The sequence below is a fragment of the Sarcophilus harrisii genome, chromosome 4 (assembly GCF_902635505.1).
Source record: "Sarcophilus harrisii chromosome 4, mSarHar1.11, whole genome shotgun sequence".
Lineage (NCBI taxonomy): Eukaryota > Metazoa > Chordata > Mammalia > Dasyuromorphia > Dasyuridae > Sarcophilus > Sarcophilus harrisii.
The window spans coordinates 358,470,343-358,487,875 of record NC_045429.1 but is presented as its reverse complement, the minus strand read 5'-3'; the positions used below and the strand labels follow the sequence as shown (position 1 = coordinate 358,487,875).

The 17,533-nt window shown below is 42.3% G+C and overlaps 1 protein-coding gene across 1 annotated transcript; it reads right to left on the bottom strand.

The window, feature by feature from the left end:
* Positions 1 to 34: 34 nt before the first annotated feature.
* LOC100935048 (polyamine-modulated factor 1) lies at positions 35 to 17,398 on the bottom strand. The gene is made up of 5 exons (XM_003768089.4): positions 17,180 to 17,398; positions 11,322 to 11,427; positions 9,380 to 9,480; positions 7,902 to 8,097; positions 35 to 997 (listed from the first exon to the last, which is right to left on the bottom strand). Exons 1-5 carry the CDS (start codon positions 17,341 to 17,343, stop codon positions 944 to 946), a joined length of 621 nt encoding a protein of 206 aa, XP_003768137.3. The 5' UTR covers positions 17,344 to 17,398; the 3' UTR covers positions 35 to 943.
* Positions 17,399 to 17,533: the final 135 nt, after the last annotated feature.

The following is a 17,533-nucleotide window of genomic DNA, read 5'->3' as shown; positions in this document are numbered from 1 at the left end:
GCCCGCACAAGGAAGACTACATACAACAAGTTACTTAAGTTATGTAGATTTATTCTGAATCGGCCTAGACATGAAACAGGAAAAATGGGGTGAGGGTCAAGGTTAGCAAAATGACAAAATTATATGCCTACAGTCACTGGGATATCGCTGGGGGGTTGTTCTAGTAACAAGGCTAGAATTAAAGTCCATCTTATCTCCCAGACCTGGAGACTCTAGAGTCAACAGACTGAGAAAAATGATTGGAGCCAGACCGCCCTCCTTGCAAAATGAACTCAAAGTCCTGGATCCAAAGGCTCCCTGGCAGCCTGGGGAGCAGCATAAGGAGAGCAAATCGGGGACAGCCGAGGCCAACAGGGGCAAACATCTTGGGAGTGGAGAAATGACAGCGTAGTGTAGGAAGTTTTATTTACAGATGTGGGGAGAACATGACAGGGCATCAGCCTGCCTCGCAAGGCAGCAATCAGAGGAGATTGGAAACAGATTCCATGATTAGAGGATTCCAGGACTCTGTGGCAGGGGCAGTCTGGACTGGGAGGGATGAGCAGAGGGGGAGGGACTGGGCCGGGCTCAGTGAAGAGAGGTACTGAAATCCATCCCAAGGGCAGCAGAAACATGTGGCCCACCTTACTCCCAAGTGGTGTGGAAACAGAAGGGAATCACAAGCAGAGCTGGGGAGCAGGATGAATGGTACCAGAAAAGCCCAAAATATAGGAAGAGGCCTTAACCTGCATCCTTGGCTCCTGGCTAATCCCTTGGGTCTCTGGGCTTTCTATAGCCCTCTTCTTAGCTGGCTTCCCCTCCCAAAGTAGCTCAGAACTTCAGTCCCTGTAGGTTCTACTTCCATGGCTCCTAACTTTAACTTGTCCAGATGGTATCACTCCCCCCAAAGCCACAAAGAGTCTTGAGAGTAGTAGAAGGGTGGGAATCCAGTTGGCTGGCCTCCTCACTCTGGGTCTTTCAGCACGGCTGCCAGCTCTCTCTGATTTTTGCTAAGAGCCTGGGTATGGAGAAAGAGAAAAACAAATCAAAAGTGATGGAAAAAATAGAATCTTTTGCCTCTGTGGACCTCTACTCTGAACTTGGATTTATACTAGACAGCAAAGGCAAGGATTCTCTGCTCCATCTTCATTGAGGATCCAATGAGAAAAAAAAAATCATGATATCTATGATCCTTTACTGTAAACCATCCTTACATCACAAATCCATTCTAGAACATTTCTGGGGCAGCCTGTTCCATTTTTGGACAGTGTTAATACTTAGCAAGTTTTTCCTTATGTTAACATGAGATGTGTTTTCCTGTAACTTCCTTCTGCCCTAGCTATAACAAGGCTCTTCCACAGGACAGCTCTTCAAATATTTTAAAACAAGGATTGCATCTCACTAAATATTCTCTTCTCCAAGGTAAGCATCCCTCATGGAACCAAAGAATCCCCAATTCCTTTCAGTGACATTAAGGAAATCTAATGTTATCACCACATCTTATTTCTTCCAGACATGCAATAGCTAATATTGTTCAGCTATGTTTCTAGTGCTCTCGTTTCATATAATAATTTAACTCAAAAAAACCCCCAAACTCCAAACTTCTCATCTCTCCCAAGAATTCTAGTTGAATTTATGCCCCAGGTGTGTTTTTCTTTGAGGCTTTGATTAGATGTTTTAGAATTATTCTTTTCTTCTGAGTTTGTCTTGTGCAACCCATCACCATAACTGCTTTTTATGATAGATGGGATTTGTTTGTCTGCTCATTCATCTAGCTACTTTCTTACTTAAGACTTTATATTAGGTCCAGGCTCTATACTTCTGAAGGAAATTTCTGCACTGTTCCTATCGCTGCTTTCTAGGAATAACTAGGAGTATTGTGTGATCCTAGCTCTCAGAAACAGCTCAAGCTATGGACCAGCAAGCTTTCAGGACTTCCAAAATGGTCTAAATGAGAGGAAGGTCTTCTCACCATCTCCCTGCCTGAGGTCTGCAATTTTCTGACCTGGAGTTTGGTTCTGAGCTACAGGTCTGTGAGTTCATCTTGTGTGGAGTTTCAATAGACTTCTGTTGGACCCAGACATTATAAACCAGTTGGAAAACTGCTGGTTCAAACTCTCCTTTGGTCTGGGATTCCTACCCTGAATTCTCTGCTGCAAACTTCAGACTAGACTGAGACTCTGCTTTGCTCCTGGGATCAGTCACACATAGCAGTTGCTTACTTCTGATTTTACTCCCTTCTAGGAACATAGCCTGGGGCTCACAACTGCTTCTTACCCTGGAATGTCACCTCTAGGTGCAGGTCCCCCCTCAGCTTGGAACAGGGTAGTGACAGAAGTGCCTATTAGCACCTGTTCTTGCACCATGTCCAAGTTTAAGCCCCTCTACTGGATCTACAATCGGCTCTTTCCCTCACACACAGCCTCTCCCTGCACTCCTGTGCTCCTGGCCAGACCCCCATCTCCAATGCCCACACAGACTTTTCTCTGTCTCTCTATGCTGACCCAGACTGGAAAGGTGACTTACTGTGATTTTTTTCATGGGTTGCCTGATCAGAAGTCGGTGTAATACTTTTTTGATCTGTTTCTAAGGATTTGGAGGAGGGGTATTTTTTTGAGGAGAGAAGTAGGGGAGAGACTATATAGTCCTTTTACCTGCTTCTCTGCTGTCTTGGCCTCTACACTCAAGATCATTCTTAATACTTCATAAGCTAATGGAAACCTAATTTCTCTCAACAGATTGATGAGGAAAATGAAGAAATTAATCTCTGCCCATCCCCCTAAGAGGGGTGGGCTGGTGGCATAATTTATGCTCCAAAGACACAGGAGGGAAAGCGGCTAAAATAGTCCTATTAGCTGCTGCAAGTGTCCTGACCCTGCCTGCAGAGGGATTAGAAAGAGGAATGACTTAAATTGCTGCTGGTATACAGCACTGTGAGCAGCTGCTTGTCTCCCCAACTGTCACTGTCAATCACAACCAGTTCTGCCTCTGGAGCTGTCTGTCCTAAACTCCTTGTCTTCAATTCAAAGACTTGTCTCTCATTTGGATAAACATCCTTGTTCTTCTCTCTACTATTTCAAGTAACAACCATTTAACTCCAAATCTCCCAGACTTTTCTGCCAAAGGGAATTTGTTAATACTTTTAAAAAGCTCTTTAAAAGATGAGGGCTATTCATTACTCCCTTTGATGTAACCTTTTTACTTATGACTTTACCAAAGTAATATTCAAAATCATTCCTTACAGAAGAGATCTCAGTGGGCCTCGAGTTCAACTGTTCCTGAAAAGGAGCACTACAGGCCTAGCACTCTGGCCCGTCCTACTCCAGGACACTTTTAAGTGTTAGTAAATTCTTCCTACCTTCGAGCCTGAGCTGGCAGAACAGAGCAGCTGCTCTTTCCCATGACAAACCATCAGATCCTTGAAGACAACTACCTACCCTATTTCCCTGTGCTCCCAAATCTTCTTTTCTCCAGGCCTATTCCATGTCACCCCCAATTCCTCAATTAATCCTCATCTGCTCAGCAGCAGAAACAGCCCAGACACAACAGCCACCATGAGCTTTCAGCCTGGGATCTATTGCCTGGCTCTGTCACCAGTGGCCATCTCTTACTCTCCCAATCCCAGCTGAATTCCCAAGAATCAGTCCTCAATCCCCAATCCTCACTACCCCACTTCACATTCCATCCATTTTAACATTATTCCTCCCAGGTCCCAGCGCATCTGTGCCTTCTCCGCAGAATTTGTGTTACACCATTAACAAACCTTTCATTTTACACCTCTTCCTCTTGTGGTCTTATCTTCCAGAGCTCACAAAGCCCTGTTTCATATAGCATAATGCTGCCATCTAGAACTTCTGGTATTGCTTGCATCTTCTGTCATACCCTGCTTCCAACATAGTGGTTCTCAAAGAGTTGACTATTTCTTGCTCCTTACTGTCACTACCATTTTTTCTGACACAATAACTCAGTGGTTTCTATTCCTCTGAATTTTACTCCATCCAAATATGGCACTCAAACCAGATTTTGGGGGGGGGGGGCAGTCATCTCCTTTCTCATGAAGTTCATTACATAGCTCTCAGTCTTTCCCTCTACTCCAACTCCTATTCTTATATTTGGAGAGTTCAATGTGCAGGATGATGTAACTTCAAATTGTCACTCTTGACTCCCATGGCCCATTCTTCTATTCCACATCTAAAGGGATAGCCCTTACTACTGGGCTTACTACCCCAAGGAGATACTAAAGAAGGGAAAGGGACCTGTATGTGCCAAAATGTTTGTGGCAGCCCTCTTTGTAGTGGCCAGAAACTGGAAAATGAGTGGATGCCCATCAACTGGAGAATGGCTGAGTAAATTGTGGTATATGAATGTTATGGAATATTATTGTTCTGTAAGAAATGACCAGCAAGATGAATACAGAGAGGCTTAGAGAGACATACATGAACTGATGCTGAGTGAAATGAGCAGAACCAAGAGATCATTATATACCTCAACAACAATACTGTATGAAGATGTATTCTGATGGAAGTGGATTTCTTTTACAAAGAGACCTAATTCAGTTTCAATTGATCAATGATGGACAGAAGCAGCTACACCCAAAGAAAGAACACTGGGAAATGAATGTAAACTGTTTGCATTTTTGTTTTTCTTCCCAGGTTATTTTTATCTTCTGAATCCAATTCTCCCTGTGCAACAAGAGAACTGTTTGGTTCTGCACACATATATTGTATCTAGGATATACTGTGACATATTCAACATATATAGGACTGCTTGCCATCTAGGGGATGGGGTGGAGGGAGAGAGGGGAAAAATCGGAACAGAAGTGAGTGCAAGGGATAATGTTGTAAAAAATTATCCTGGCATGGGTTCTGTCAATAAAAAGTTATTATAATAAAAAAAAAAGAAAGAAAGAAAAACAAAACAACAACAACAACAACAACAAAAAACAAAAACAAAAAAAAACAAATGTAGCCAAGATCATAAGGAAAGCAGCAAATTGAGGGGAAATTTTTATATACAGTTTTTCACTTAAAGGTCTTATCTCAAATATGTAAAGAATATTGTAAAATCTATAAGGAGTCATTTTCCAATTGATAAATGGTTAAAGGATATGAACAGTTTTTCAATAAAGAAATCAAAACAAAATAAAATAAAATAAAGGGGTAGCCTTAAATCTCACTTTCACTCACAAATGATTATCCCACTTCCATGACTAAGAGTTCTCTCATCTAATGATACCATTACAGCATTCTGTTTCTCCCTATGCTTCAGTTCTATTAAGAACATCCCTAACCTTACCTATGACCTCCTGCTATCCATTTCTGAAGACTATCACTCCTGTTTTAGCTTCTCTTTTTTTTTCTTCCGCAATATTATACTGCCTTCTGTTCTTACATCCCTTGTTCCTTTGTCCTATTGCTCCTGATGCCTTATAAATCTCTATCCCAGATTATTCTCATCTGCCTCATCCATATCCACTCATATATAGTTTAAATGAAGCTGGAAAAAGTCACACAGCCACAAAGACTGGGCCCACCTCAAATTTATATTATCTAATTTCATTGAAGCAAGGCAAGTCTATTACTTCTATCTAATCAATTTTCTTTTAAAAGAAAAAAGGTGGGGCAGCTAAGTGGTGCAGTGGACAGAGCACCAGCCCTGAATTCCGGAGGACCTGAGTTCAAGTGTGACTTTAGATACTTAATTTCTAACTGTGTGACCCTGAGCAAGTCACTTAACACCAATTGCCTCAGCAAAAAAAAAAAAAAAAAAGAAAAGAAAAAAGCTGCTCAAAGTTTATTCATTTTTGTTTGTAAACAAAGCTACTAAAACTACTGGAAGCACATAGCAACAAAGAGTTTAAAGAGTGTGGGTTCTTCCCCTAATTTGGGGTATTTTGCTTTCATTTTCCTTTTTTTAAAAAAAAAACATACATTAGAATTTCTAAGCTGCCTAATCAAAGGAATTAATTAAAGGTGGGAGAAAGAAGAGGGAAATGGCCTCTGAGCAGAGTATGGGAGCATCCAAGAGGATGTTGCTCCTTGCAGAGAAGGTCCACAGCTGGTTTTATTGGGCTTTGCTGACATGCCAGTTCCTCAGGCACAGGTGTCATGAACAACCTGGGAATTTCTTAAGTGTTCTGGGTATTCTCAAAGATGTATGGATTTAATTTTGGGAGACTAGGATGGTAAAGGGTCACTTCCCTAGAGCACGTAGCACTCCTACAGATGTTGCTGGAATTGACATCCAAACATGTCCAGCTGTGGTCAGGGGCTGTTCTATGTGGATTCCAGGAGAGGAGGGCTGCAGAATTTGTTTAAGTGAAGGAGTTCTTACTGAGGTACTCCATAAAAATAGAAAATGTAAGAGTTCTTCGGATTTCTCTAATTGACTTTCTGTTGAACTCCTGCCAGTAGCTCTTCAAACCTCTTCTCTCAGCTCTCCCTTCCCTTCCCACACCCAATCTCCTGAGGATCTTGCTTCATATATTCTGAGAGAGGTGCCACCTTCAACACATTTCAAAGTCCCTTGACATTCTCCATTCTTATTTCCTTTACTCCCTTGTCTGATGAAGAGATGTTCCTACTCCTTGCCATGTAACAGATATATTACATATACCCATGATCCTATTTCTCTCCCATTTCTTCTTATATGTTTGCTCTACAAGATTCCCCTCTAATATCTTCTCTATTTTCCTCTGATCTGCAAGTCCTTCCCTACTGTCTTACAAACATATCTAGATTTTCCCTAACATAAAATTCCCTCATTTGATTATCATTTTATCCCATCTCTCTCCACATCCATAGATAAATTCATTAAAAAGGTGGCTGTGTTCCTTGCTGCCCCTTCCCTCTTCTCCTACCTGTTTTTCAGCTCTCTGCAAGAAAACTTCTAATCTCACTCAACAGAGGTTATTAATCAAAAACTTCAGAATTCTAACCAGTGTAATGACCAACCATGAACCCACCTATCTTGGACATTCTCTTTTCTAAGTGTCCATGACAGAATTCTCTTTTGACTTCCCTTCCCTGAATGCTTTCAAAGGGGAGGGTCTGGAGCCTAATACAAGGCAGCAGATGTGACCTAACCCAGACAAGGAACATGAGATCACATAGGCCTTCCCAGGCAGCCTAAGGTTAGGGTCACTTTGTTGGCTGACACATCACAGTCTAGACTCATGCTGAACTTGAAGTCCATTTATGCTCCCAAACTATTTTCAGACAATTTGCTATTTATCCTTGTCTTGCCCATCTTCAATTTATGGAGTTGATTTTTTTTTTTTTTAAGATCTCCCCTCACGTCTTTCCAAAAAAGATCTCCAGCCTTGACTTTTATCTGTGTTGGGGTGAATGATGTTCTTTTACATCTTCTCCCACCTCAGAAATAGGCAGCATACCCTACCCAAAATATAGGAGTCCTTCGTTCTTTTTTTCTGAGACTAGCACTGTGTGTTAAGTTTTCAACTCTCATGACGCCTCCCATGTAAACATTCTTGAAATTCTGATAAAACTTCATCAAAATGTCAATGACTGATGGGGATAGGGAAAGGAAAGGAACTAGCAGTGAATCCTATGCTGGCATTCTTACCATATATAATTGCTCTTGTAATAAAGTTTCTGCTTTGGTGGCAAAGTAGATAAAGATTGCTGGAAAACCTGAATTAAAAAATCTGGTTTCAGACACTTCCTAGCTGTGACCCCTCCCCCCAGGCAAGTCCTTTAAACCTCTCTCAGCCTCAGTTTACCCAACTATAAAATGGAAATAATAACAATAGCTACCTCACAGGATTATTCTGAGGATCAGATGAGATTAACATATATAAAGCACTATATCAGTAAGAGTTGTTACTATCATCTTCATCACCCTCATGAGAATGTCATCAATTTGGAACTCAATGGGCACAAAGGAGAAAAGAAGACACTTGCCTGCCAAGCTTGCTTTCGGGCCTGTATCTGTTGCTGTAACTCCAGCACTTGCTTCCGCCCTTCCAGGACCATTTCAGCTAGTTTGACATTTTCTTTCTCCTGCTCCTGGACCAGTTGCTTCAGGGATGACTGTTGCTGTAAGAAGTAGGGTATCAGCGTACTGCGCACATCATCTTCAGGAATCCCACTGGGGCGCCTAGTCAGGAAATTCAAAATTGGCAACATAAACATAAAGAGATCTGGGGTAGAGGTAGGATAGGGAGAGGAGAAGATATTGTATTTTCCTAATGACTAAATTACTTTCTGGGTTCAAGCCCAACTCAACTGAGGCTTTGAGGTTTTTTCTATTGACTTCTACCAGCTGTCATTTTTAATAACGCCACAATAGATTATTATATTGGCAGAACTATCTAGTGACCCTAGCTTGTACCATCCTAACTAGGAAATTCTTTCAGTCACTTCTATTAAATCTACCATCATATTCTTCCCAACTCTAACCCTCTTTCATCTCATTTAGGACTGATCAGATTTTTCCATTCTTCCCTTCCAAGCTTCACCACATTGCCCCTCCCTAACCATGGTTTCCTCTCCTTTTCTCCATCCCCACTGGTATTTAGAGTTCTGATGAGCTCTCTATCATATACCCTTTCTATCAGTCTCTGAGGTATTTTTAATCCTAGCCTTAAGACCATCTGAAAAATAAGATTTTGATGTATACATGACAGTTTTGATGTGACCTCATGAATCTAAAGGAGATAGAGCAAGTGGCTAAACAAGAGGAACCCTCTCTACTGAATTGGTCTGAAAAAGTATCATCCAGAAAACTGAAGTAAAATTAAAAATTTAAATTAAAATAAAATAAACAATGTACACAAAAGTAAATCAGTGTAAAGGAGATTTAAATAAATTTAAATAATTTTCTGGTAAGTTTATAGCTTTTATATTTCTGAAGTTAAGTTTATAAACATATTAAGAGGCATAGCTAGATGGCACAGAGGACAGAACACCAGCTTTGAAGTCAGGAGGACCTGAGTTCTAATGTGACCTCGGACACTTAACATTTCCTAGCTGTGTGACCCTGGGCAAGTCAGTTAACCCCAATTGCATCAGCCAAAAACAACAACAACAACAAAGAAAAACAAACCACACACACATTAAGATTTTGGGGATTTCCCGTATGAAGAAAATACTTAAATGTTAAACCAAATATTAGTTTACTACTCTTATTCTGCGGCCTCTGCTCTTTCTATGTTAGTATATTTCTTACAGAGCCAAGGGCCATGGCAGTATAACTATCTCTCAAGTACCACACATAAAAGCTTTAAGATTATTATTAATTATAAAGGTGATTAATCCTACTTTATCATCCTTTATTTCCTTTGAATTGTAGCTCTCTGGAAGAAAAGCCAATTATTCCCTAAAAATTACCACACAAAGGGGTTTCAGGGCCTTTCCTCTTCCAAGCCATCAGTTCTCACCATGCTGGCTCCTTTCGGTCCTCGGCCTCCTCCAAAATCTTATCAAGAGAATTCAAAACAGCTTCTAGATTCCCTTCTTCCTTAATTGTGGCAATTTCTTCCTGAGAATAAAGGAGAAAAGAAGAGAACGATGTGGAAGTACACAAAAATCTCCACTGGTTTCCTGCTGCCTATCAGACCAAGTCTACAAATTATTGGCATTTAAGGCCCTCTATCTGACTAATCTTATCATCTCCTACTCAGCAACACATTCCTTTCACTATTGCCAGGATCATTTTTTCCACATTCTAGGAAGGACATTGATTAATTTCAACACATCCAGAAAAGGGTGATGCTAAAAGGTCCAGAGATCACACCACATGAGGAGCATTTGAAAGAACTTGAAAGATTTTTCTTGAAAAGATGCTGTTTGTTCTTCATTCTCCAAGAGGATCATCAGAGAGGTGATGCCATGACAGGCAAGTGAATTGGATTTAAGTGAGGGAGGCCTGGGCAAGGTCACCTGCCTCACTTTTCCCACAGAACCATCTGGGTCCAGTGGCCAGATATAAGTCAGGACAGTCCTGGACAGTCCTGGATGCAATGGAGAAGAGAAGACTCAGTGTAAACCAGATAGCTGTCTTCAAGAACGTGACGGCCTCTGGCACAGAAGAAAGATACTATTTTCCTTGTTCCCAAAAGGCAGGACCAGGAATAACAGGTAGAAAATACACAAGAACAGACAGCATAGAAAAACCAGCAGTGGGGCTGCCCCTAAAGGCAGGGAGTTTTCCATTTTTATCTTTGTGCAGAGGCTTGGATGGAAAGCTCTCGGGAATACCACCAGGTTGTTCCCATTCTAGTATAAGCTGGACTGGATGACCTTTACAGGCCCTTCCAATCCTGAGACATTGTGATTCCTCCTTCTCTTAACATGCCCTCTTTTTCCCTCTCTGCCTATTCAAATCTTTTTTGTGGCTACTGGGTCATTTCAGTTATGTCTGACTCTTCATGACCCAACTTGGGATTTTTTTTGCAAAAATACCAGAGTGGTTTGCCATTTCATTTTCCAGTTCACTTTTCAAATGAGGAAACTGAGGCAAATAAGGTTAAGTGACTTGCCCTGAGTTACAGTTATAAGTGTCTGAGGCTGCATGTGAATTCAGATCTTCCTGACTCCAGCTACCTAACTGGCCAATCTATATCCTACTCTTTTTAAATTCCAACACAAAGCTTTCACTGATTCTAATCTTTGTGGATTTTGTTCAATATCTTTAAATACAATCCATATTCTGTTATTTTAACATTCTTTACTGTCTTAATTATTCTATATCTATTTAATTGAATATATTCCTCAAGATACTTAACATTTAACCCAGGGCTGGAAACACAGTAAGGGTTCCAGAAATATTTGCTCAACTGAATTAAATATCATAAAGTATCAGTGCTAGCAATCAATGTCTTCCATACCACGGACCATGTTGTTCACTATCTTCTTCTTCAGAGCTCCTGAGACAGAAACTAAAATCTTTCATTTCTTCTGTATCTGTCCACTGTACCAATCACCAGGAGCACATAAGGGCTAGGTATACCACAACTGTTCAGTTACCAATGATATTATCTGAGAAGGTGATTGGCACTAACCACAAAAGAACTGTTCATAAGATAATAGGACTTACATCTGAAAAAAGACATGGAAAGTCATTCAGGCTAAGCTTCTCATTTTAAAATGAGAAGGTTAAAGCCCAAAATCCTAGAGGTTACTGTGACTCATTATCCTTTCTCCTATATCACATAGTCTCACTTCCTCATCGTCATCCAACTAATATATATAGTTATCTACTATATGTGAAGCAGTAGGCCTAGTGATAAATAAGATATAGTTCCTAATCTCAAGGGACTTAAAAATTTAGTAGCAAAATTAGAAAATCAAGGGAATTTGCTGGGTTTCTTGTCCACTTACCCGGATGGATGTCTGCAACTGAGTTATAAACTGGTCATAAATTAGTCGTGTCATTTCAGGTTGGAGTTTGTAGAAGCGCTTGTAACATTTGGCAAATCGCTCATAACTGGAAAAAGGGATGAGAAAAGAGAGTTAAATTACCATTACAGAGCACATGCCCAGTTACTGATTTGATTACCAAACTTGTAAAAATGAACAACACCATCATTAGTCATCTTCAGGCTGAGAATTCCGGCTCTCACTTTTCCTGCTTCCTGCTCATCTTGGTGGGAAAGACAGAGAAATTTAAATCTATGCTGCATGCAGCTTTGGATTTAGGTTGATGGAAATTATTTCTCTGAACATTTTAATTATCTGTGGTTTTCTTAACAGTTTGCCCTGCCCTCCTCACTCCCCCAAATCAAGTATATTTTTAACTCTCTTTTCCCTCAGACACAAGGAATTAAATGAACTATATTCGCTATTTTCTCTACCACTTTGAGTTTTCTTTTCCTACTCCACTGACTACTACAAGATAGTACATTTTCCTGATGACCCCAAGAAATATTCAAATTTAGTCAGGAAAAGCACCTTGGTCCTGGGAGTGGGACAAGGAGCTAACATACAAATGTGGAATGCCACAGAACTGTCCCCAAAAGAGCCTAAGCTGCCAGAGAGGAACTGGGCAATCCTTTGTACTATAGTCCTTTTCTAATAACTGCCTGAATGTCAAACTCCTGACAGACCAATCAATGTTTACGAGATTCATTGAAAGCTAATGCTGAAACAGGCTGTATGGATCAAACCTGGATTAAAAAAAAAAAAAAAAAAGCATACCAGCACAACAACGGGGAGAAAAGGCTGCTACATGTCTTTCTCTATTCTCTCTCTAGCATCTCAAATGATTTTTAATCCCCTGCCTCACATTCATGTACAAGTATAAGAAGCGAGAATGACAAAATCAGCCATCCTCCATGAAATCCACTGAAATGAATGTGTTCTAAATGGGAATTATGAGACCTATTTTAAGTCTGGGCACTTGTACTACCTCACTGTATCATCTTGAACAAGTCACTTTCTTTGAATGTCAGTTTCTTGAGCTGTAAAATCAAAGTTCAGACAAGATGATCTATAAAATTCTATCTAAGAATTATGTAAGATTAGAGCTATACTGCTTTCCCTGAGGGGTTTGCTCCTTGCTTAAAATAAAATAAAAAAGAACAATATACAGGATATGGGTCACAAAACTCCCACATTCTGGCAAAAGAAGAAGTATCCTGTTGACCCACGTGAAGGCCCAAACAGCCAAACCAACCAAATTGTTGTTTGCATCTGATCCCACTAGAAAAGAAGTCTGTGGCTAGAGGATTGGAGAGGGGAAGATGAGGATACCTCATCCTGTGTAATTGTGGGCTGAAGTCTGGTTTAGCCTTTTTTCTGTTCCTCCTAGTCTTTTCTCATGACTAGCAACAGAGCTTAAGCTTTTGAATGTGTTTTCTTCTCAGCTCTATACCTCTAAAGACAGCTGAAGGCAAGGGATTCATAAACATATCTATAATACATATGTCTGCATAAATATACATATGAGCACACATATGTATACGTGCAGAAAAAGTGACCAGTTTGTATCTGGAGGATACTTCAGAATCTCAAATACTAGAAAGTTAAAGATGAGGCTCTATGGCCCCTTTCCCAACCTCTATGGAAATCTTACTGAGCCAGTGATAGGACGAAACCAGATTAAACCCTCTGTAAATTGAACAGCACAAGGAAAATTTGACTTGGGCCTTAAAAAAAAGTTGGGGGTTTTTCAACCACATTTATTAAGTTTTTTGAGCTTAACTGTTGTTTTTTTTTTTAAACTTAATCCATCTAATTTGCTATTAAACTCTTTCTTTTTTTCTTTTTTAAAGAAGTTTTAACAAATTCAAAATGATTTGTTTTTTAAATAAATGTCAATTATTTTCAGGTCAATTGTTTTTAGGCCTATTATTTAAACTTTTTTTTGTCTTATGTGCCAATATGCTGATAGACTGGTTTTGATTTAGATATATTTATTTCCACAAAAATTTGTCCTGATGATTTAGGGGCTAAAGTATTTGTTTTGCTTGGTCCTAAACTCTTTGGCTTCTCTCCCTTTTCTACCAAGCAAGCCCAGCAGGGGGCAGAAAGGAGCTGAGAATAGTGAAGCTCCTGAGTCCATTTTGCTCCTCATGAGTAAAAAAGAGTAAAGAAAAAAGGGTGAAAGAGCCTTTCTTTTAGGAGTCAGGAGAGTCAAGCAGTGGTGCTGGCTCTGTGTGGACAAATCAATCTCAGCTCTAACCTGGATCTCAACAGGAACTCCCATAAGAAAAAGGAAATGAGCAATTACCAAGGGCCTACTGGGTGTCAGGTTACAAACATCTCATGTGATCCACAGCCCTGGGGGGGCCAGTGTTATTTTTAGCCCCATTCTACAGTTGAGGGAACTGAGGCAGAGGTTAAAGGACTTGTCCAGTGTCACACAGCAAGGAAATGTCTAAGGCAGGATTTGAACTCAGATCTCCTGACTCCAGGCCTGAGGCTCTCTCCTGAACCACCTGGCTGCCTACAACATACCTGAGAAGAGATTATTCAACTTTTGCTGGAAGGCTTCTAGTGAGAGGGAATGTAGGACCTCCTTAGGCAGTGCAGTCTCTCTGATAGCACCTACTTCACAGCACTGTTCTGAGAAGCCAGTGAGATAATAGATGCAAGATGCTTTGTAAATGCTATACAAATGTTGTATATTATTGTTATTGTTGTTATTATTATTTCACCTACCCATTCCTCTAGGATCAAACAAAATAAGCTTAATTACTCTTTCCCACCACAAAGTGTAAAGCACTAGGGATACAAAGCAAAAACCAAAAGAGAAAATGACTTTCTCAGGAGGGGGTACAAGGTGCACAAAAATAAATATAAGATAATTTCAGGAGGGAGAGGTCACAGACAGTTAGAAAAACCAAGGAAGGCTTTGAAAAGGAGCTGCTGGAGCTACAAGAAATCCTGACAGATGAAGGGAAAAGTGAGAGAGAATCAGAACCAAGGCCAATGCAGGAGATGGGGTAGGGCAAAGACTTGATGAAGGGGAAATGAGAAGAAATAAGGCTGAAAGGGGAGGTGGGCTGTAGCGGACTTTAAATGCCACATTGAGGAGTCCTGATTTTATATTACAGAGGTGACAGGAGTCTCTGAGGATTTCTGAGTAAAAAAATTCAGGAATGCTAATATGGATCAGAAGGGGGAGAGAATGAGAAAGGCAACCAATCAGAAGAATGTTACAATATGCTAGCAAGGGACAGAACTAAGGTAAAGTCAGTGTGACAGGAGAGCAGGGGATAGATGAAGAAATGTAATGGAGGTAGCATCAAGAAGACTTAGCAATTAATTGAACCTGGGGCTTGGAAAGTGAAAGTCAAGGATGACTCAAGTTTGCAAAGGTGGCTAACCAGTAAGGTAGTTCAGATTAGGATGACTTCAACAGAAACAGGAAAGAGATATGCAAAAAAGGTTGGTTTGGGGAAAAACAAATAAGTTCTGTTTGGAAATGTTGAGGTTGAGATGCAACCAGGGGATGAAGGCTGGATATATAGATTTGGGACTTATCTGCATAGAAATGACAGTCAAATCTACAGTGGTTAATGAGGTCACAGAATATAAGAAAACCCAGGACAAAGCTTGGAAGATATCCATGGTCAATAGGTTAGAGATGAACAAGGGATCCAGCAAAAGAAATGAAGAGACAGAGAAGAGAGAAATGAATGCAGTGTCACAAAAAGCCAAAGAAGGGAAGACTAACCAGGAGTAGATGATCAATAGCGCTGAAAGCTAAAGAAAGGTAAAAAGGAGGATTCATTAAAAAAGATTGGATCTGGCACTTTCAATATCTTTTATATCTTTGAAAAAGGCAATTTCCTTTGAAAAGAGTAATTTTATTTTCCAGCTGGGGTTAGAAACCAGACAGCAGAAAAGGTTAGTGTCTATAACTGGTGAGGAAACCGCACTTTTTCCCTAGTTAGAATACACATGTGAATCGTCGATTCTACATTGTAGAAGGGATGTAGATACGTTAGAAAATGAACACAGAAGAGCCTCAAATCCATGCCACAAGGTTTGAAATAACTAGAGATGTTTAGTCCGAAAGAGTCTCTTATCAAAGGGATGGCTGGTTTTCTGTTCGTCCGGAAGAGAGGACCCAGAAACAAGAGGAGGATGTTACAAAGGGGCAAACCTTGCCTCAGTACAAGGAAGTACTTCCTAACAATTAGAGCCATCCAGAAGTGAAGGGGATTGCCTCGGGAGGGAGGCTTCCAAGGCTGGGTGACCACGTCAGCAAAGTTGAAGGAGAGATTCTTGTTCACTTCTAGGTTGGAACAGCTACCTCCCGAGGTCCCGTTTAAGCGTCCGTAAGTGTGCTGAGGAGTATTCAGACGCCCTTCTGAGTTTGGCTTCGAGAGAGGCCGGTCAGAACGACGGCCTGCCAGGAAAGGAGGGGGAAACGGAGGGGTTTGTGGGTGCTGAGGTTTAAAAGCATTTTTAGAGGTGGGCATGTTTGGGGGTGGCAGAGGAGCGAGTTTTCTCACTCTATTCTTCCTTACCCAGTGATTTCCATGGCTTCAAATATTATCTCTATGCAAATACCTCCCTTATCTTATATCCCACTTTAATTTCTTTCAAGTCTTGCGTCCCGAGTTGCTCAGTTCGGACCAGCTCAGTTTTCCACCTCCCCAAGATCTTAGTGACAGCCTCAGCTCCTTCCGGCTGCCAAAGTTCACCACACAGCTTTCATCCCTCCTCCCCTCCCTCCTCGTGCCCGCCGGGGGGCTCCTGATCGGTGGCCCCGCTTTCACAAGGGATTCCCTAAAGCAGAGTTCTGATTACCGCCCCCTCCTCAGCCAGCTTCTCCGGTTGCTGCTGGCCCCTCAAACAGTAGTCTTCCTAGCCTAACTCCAGCCCGGCTTCCTCACCCTCAGACGCAGACGCGCATTCCCCCCCCCCTCCCCCGTGCTCCCTCCCCGCTTCCTGACGCGCGCCCCGACCTCCGCCTCTAAGAGAGCCACTTCCGGGGGAGGGGCACTTTCCTCACATTTACTAGCCATGTGGCCCCGCGCAGCCACTCAGCCCCGCTCGCCTCGGCTTCCTCGCCTGTAAATGGACGGGAGAAGATGGCAAACTGCTCCCGCCTCTCAGCGGGGTCAGGGAGGGTCCGAACACTTCGCAACACAAATAAGGCACTTGCTCTGCGGCCTTGGCTCCGCACGGGGGCGAGCACCGCTTTTCCTCAGCATCGCGTTAGCACTTCGCGCTTGGCCGAAGAGCAAAGACAAGCGAGCTCCGGAGCAGGGGGCGGGGAAGAAGAGATGAGAATGGATAACTCTCACGGGGGGGATCGGTTCGTTTTTGTCTCTATTCCCGGCACCAAACGCAGCGTCCCGCACGTAGGCCCCGATTCTGGGTTAGTCTCCCGCCTCGCACACTTTGGGAGTCCGACTCGGTGACTGCGTGAAAAGCTTCTTAGGGCAAAAACTCCGCTCACGGGCGTTACTCCCAGAACTTCCAAGACTGGAGCAGATGCGCCCTCTGCTGTCGAGGGCGGGGACTTAACCCACAGGCATAGGGCTCGGCCCCCATTTCGGAAGGCGTTCCCCCAGAGCCTAACTTGTCAAGGCCTCAGCGAAAGAACGGCTCATTCGGACCGACAGCCCCCTATCGGTAAATAAGGCTAGAGCCCTGCCACGGAGAAACCGCATGAGAATTCTGGCTCCTAAGGTCTCGCGAGATTTTCCTTTTAGCCTCTTCCCTCCCATACCACTACAAATACGAACACTCGCGAGATTTCAGAACGTATCCGTTCTTACCTCCCGGCAGATACTAGCTTCTGAAGGAAAGTGTCCACAACGGTGTCCAGAACCTTCACCTTCGGAATACGACCGGTAGACGAGCCCTCCGCCAGGGACGACTCCTCGCCTCCCACCACTTCGCCGCTGCTGCCGCCGACGTTACTGCCGCTCGCGTTCGCCATGTTAAAGTCAAACCGCCAAAATACGAGACAGCCCCCGCCCCGCCTACCAAGGAACCCAACTGGTTGATCCCACCACCACCTCCCCACGATTGGACACGATGGAACGCCCATCATTGGCCTGGGCGATCCGATCAGTGCGCAGCTGCAGGGCGAGCGGTGGTGACTCGCGGGGGCGGGCGGAAAGAGACTG

What these genes read in the sequence shown, in the direction of transcription:
- LOC100935048 (XM_003768089.4), bottom strand. Translation starts at nt 17,343, where the DNA reads ATGGCGAACGCGAGCGGCAGTAACGTCGGCGGCAGCAGCGGCGAAGTG. An exon ending in AGTTGCAGACATCCATCCGG is followed by an intron (nt 9,481 to 11,321) that starts GTAAGTGGACAA and finishes CTTTATTCTCAG; the next exon opens with GAAGAAATTGCCACAATTAA. An exon ending in CCCGAAAGCAAGCTTGGCAG is followed by an intron (nt 998 to 7,901) that starts GCAAGTGTCTTC and finishes CTCCATACCCAG; the next exon opens with GCTCTTAGCAAAAATCAGAG.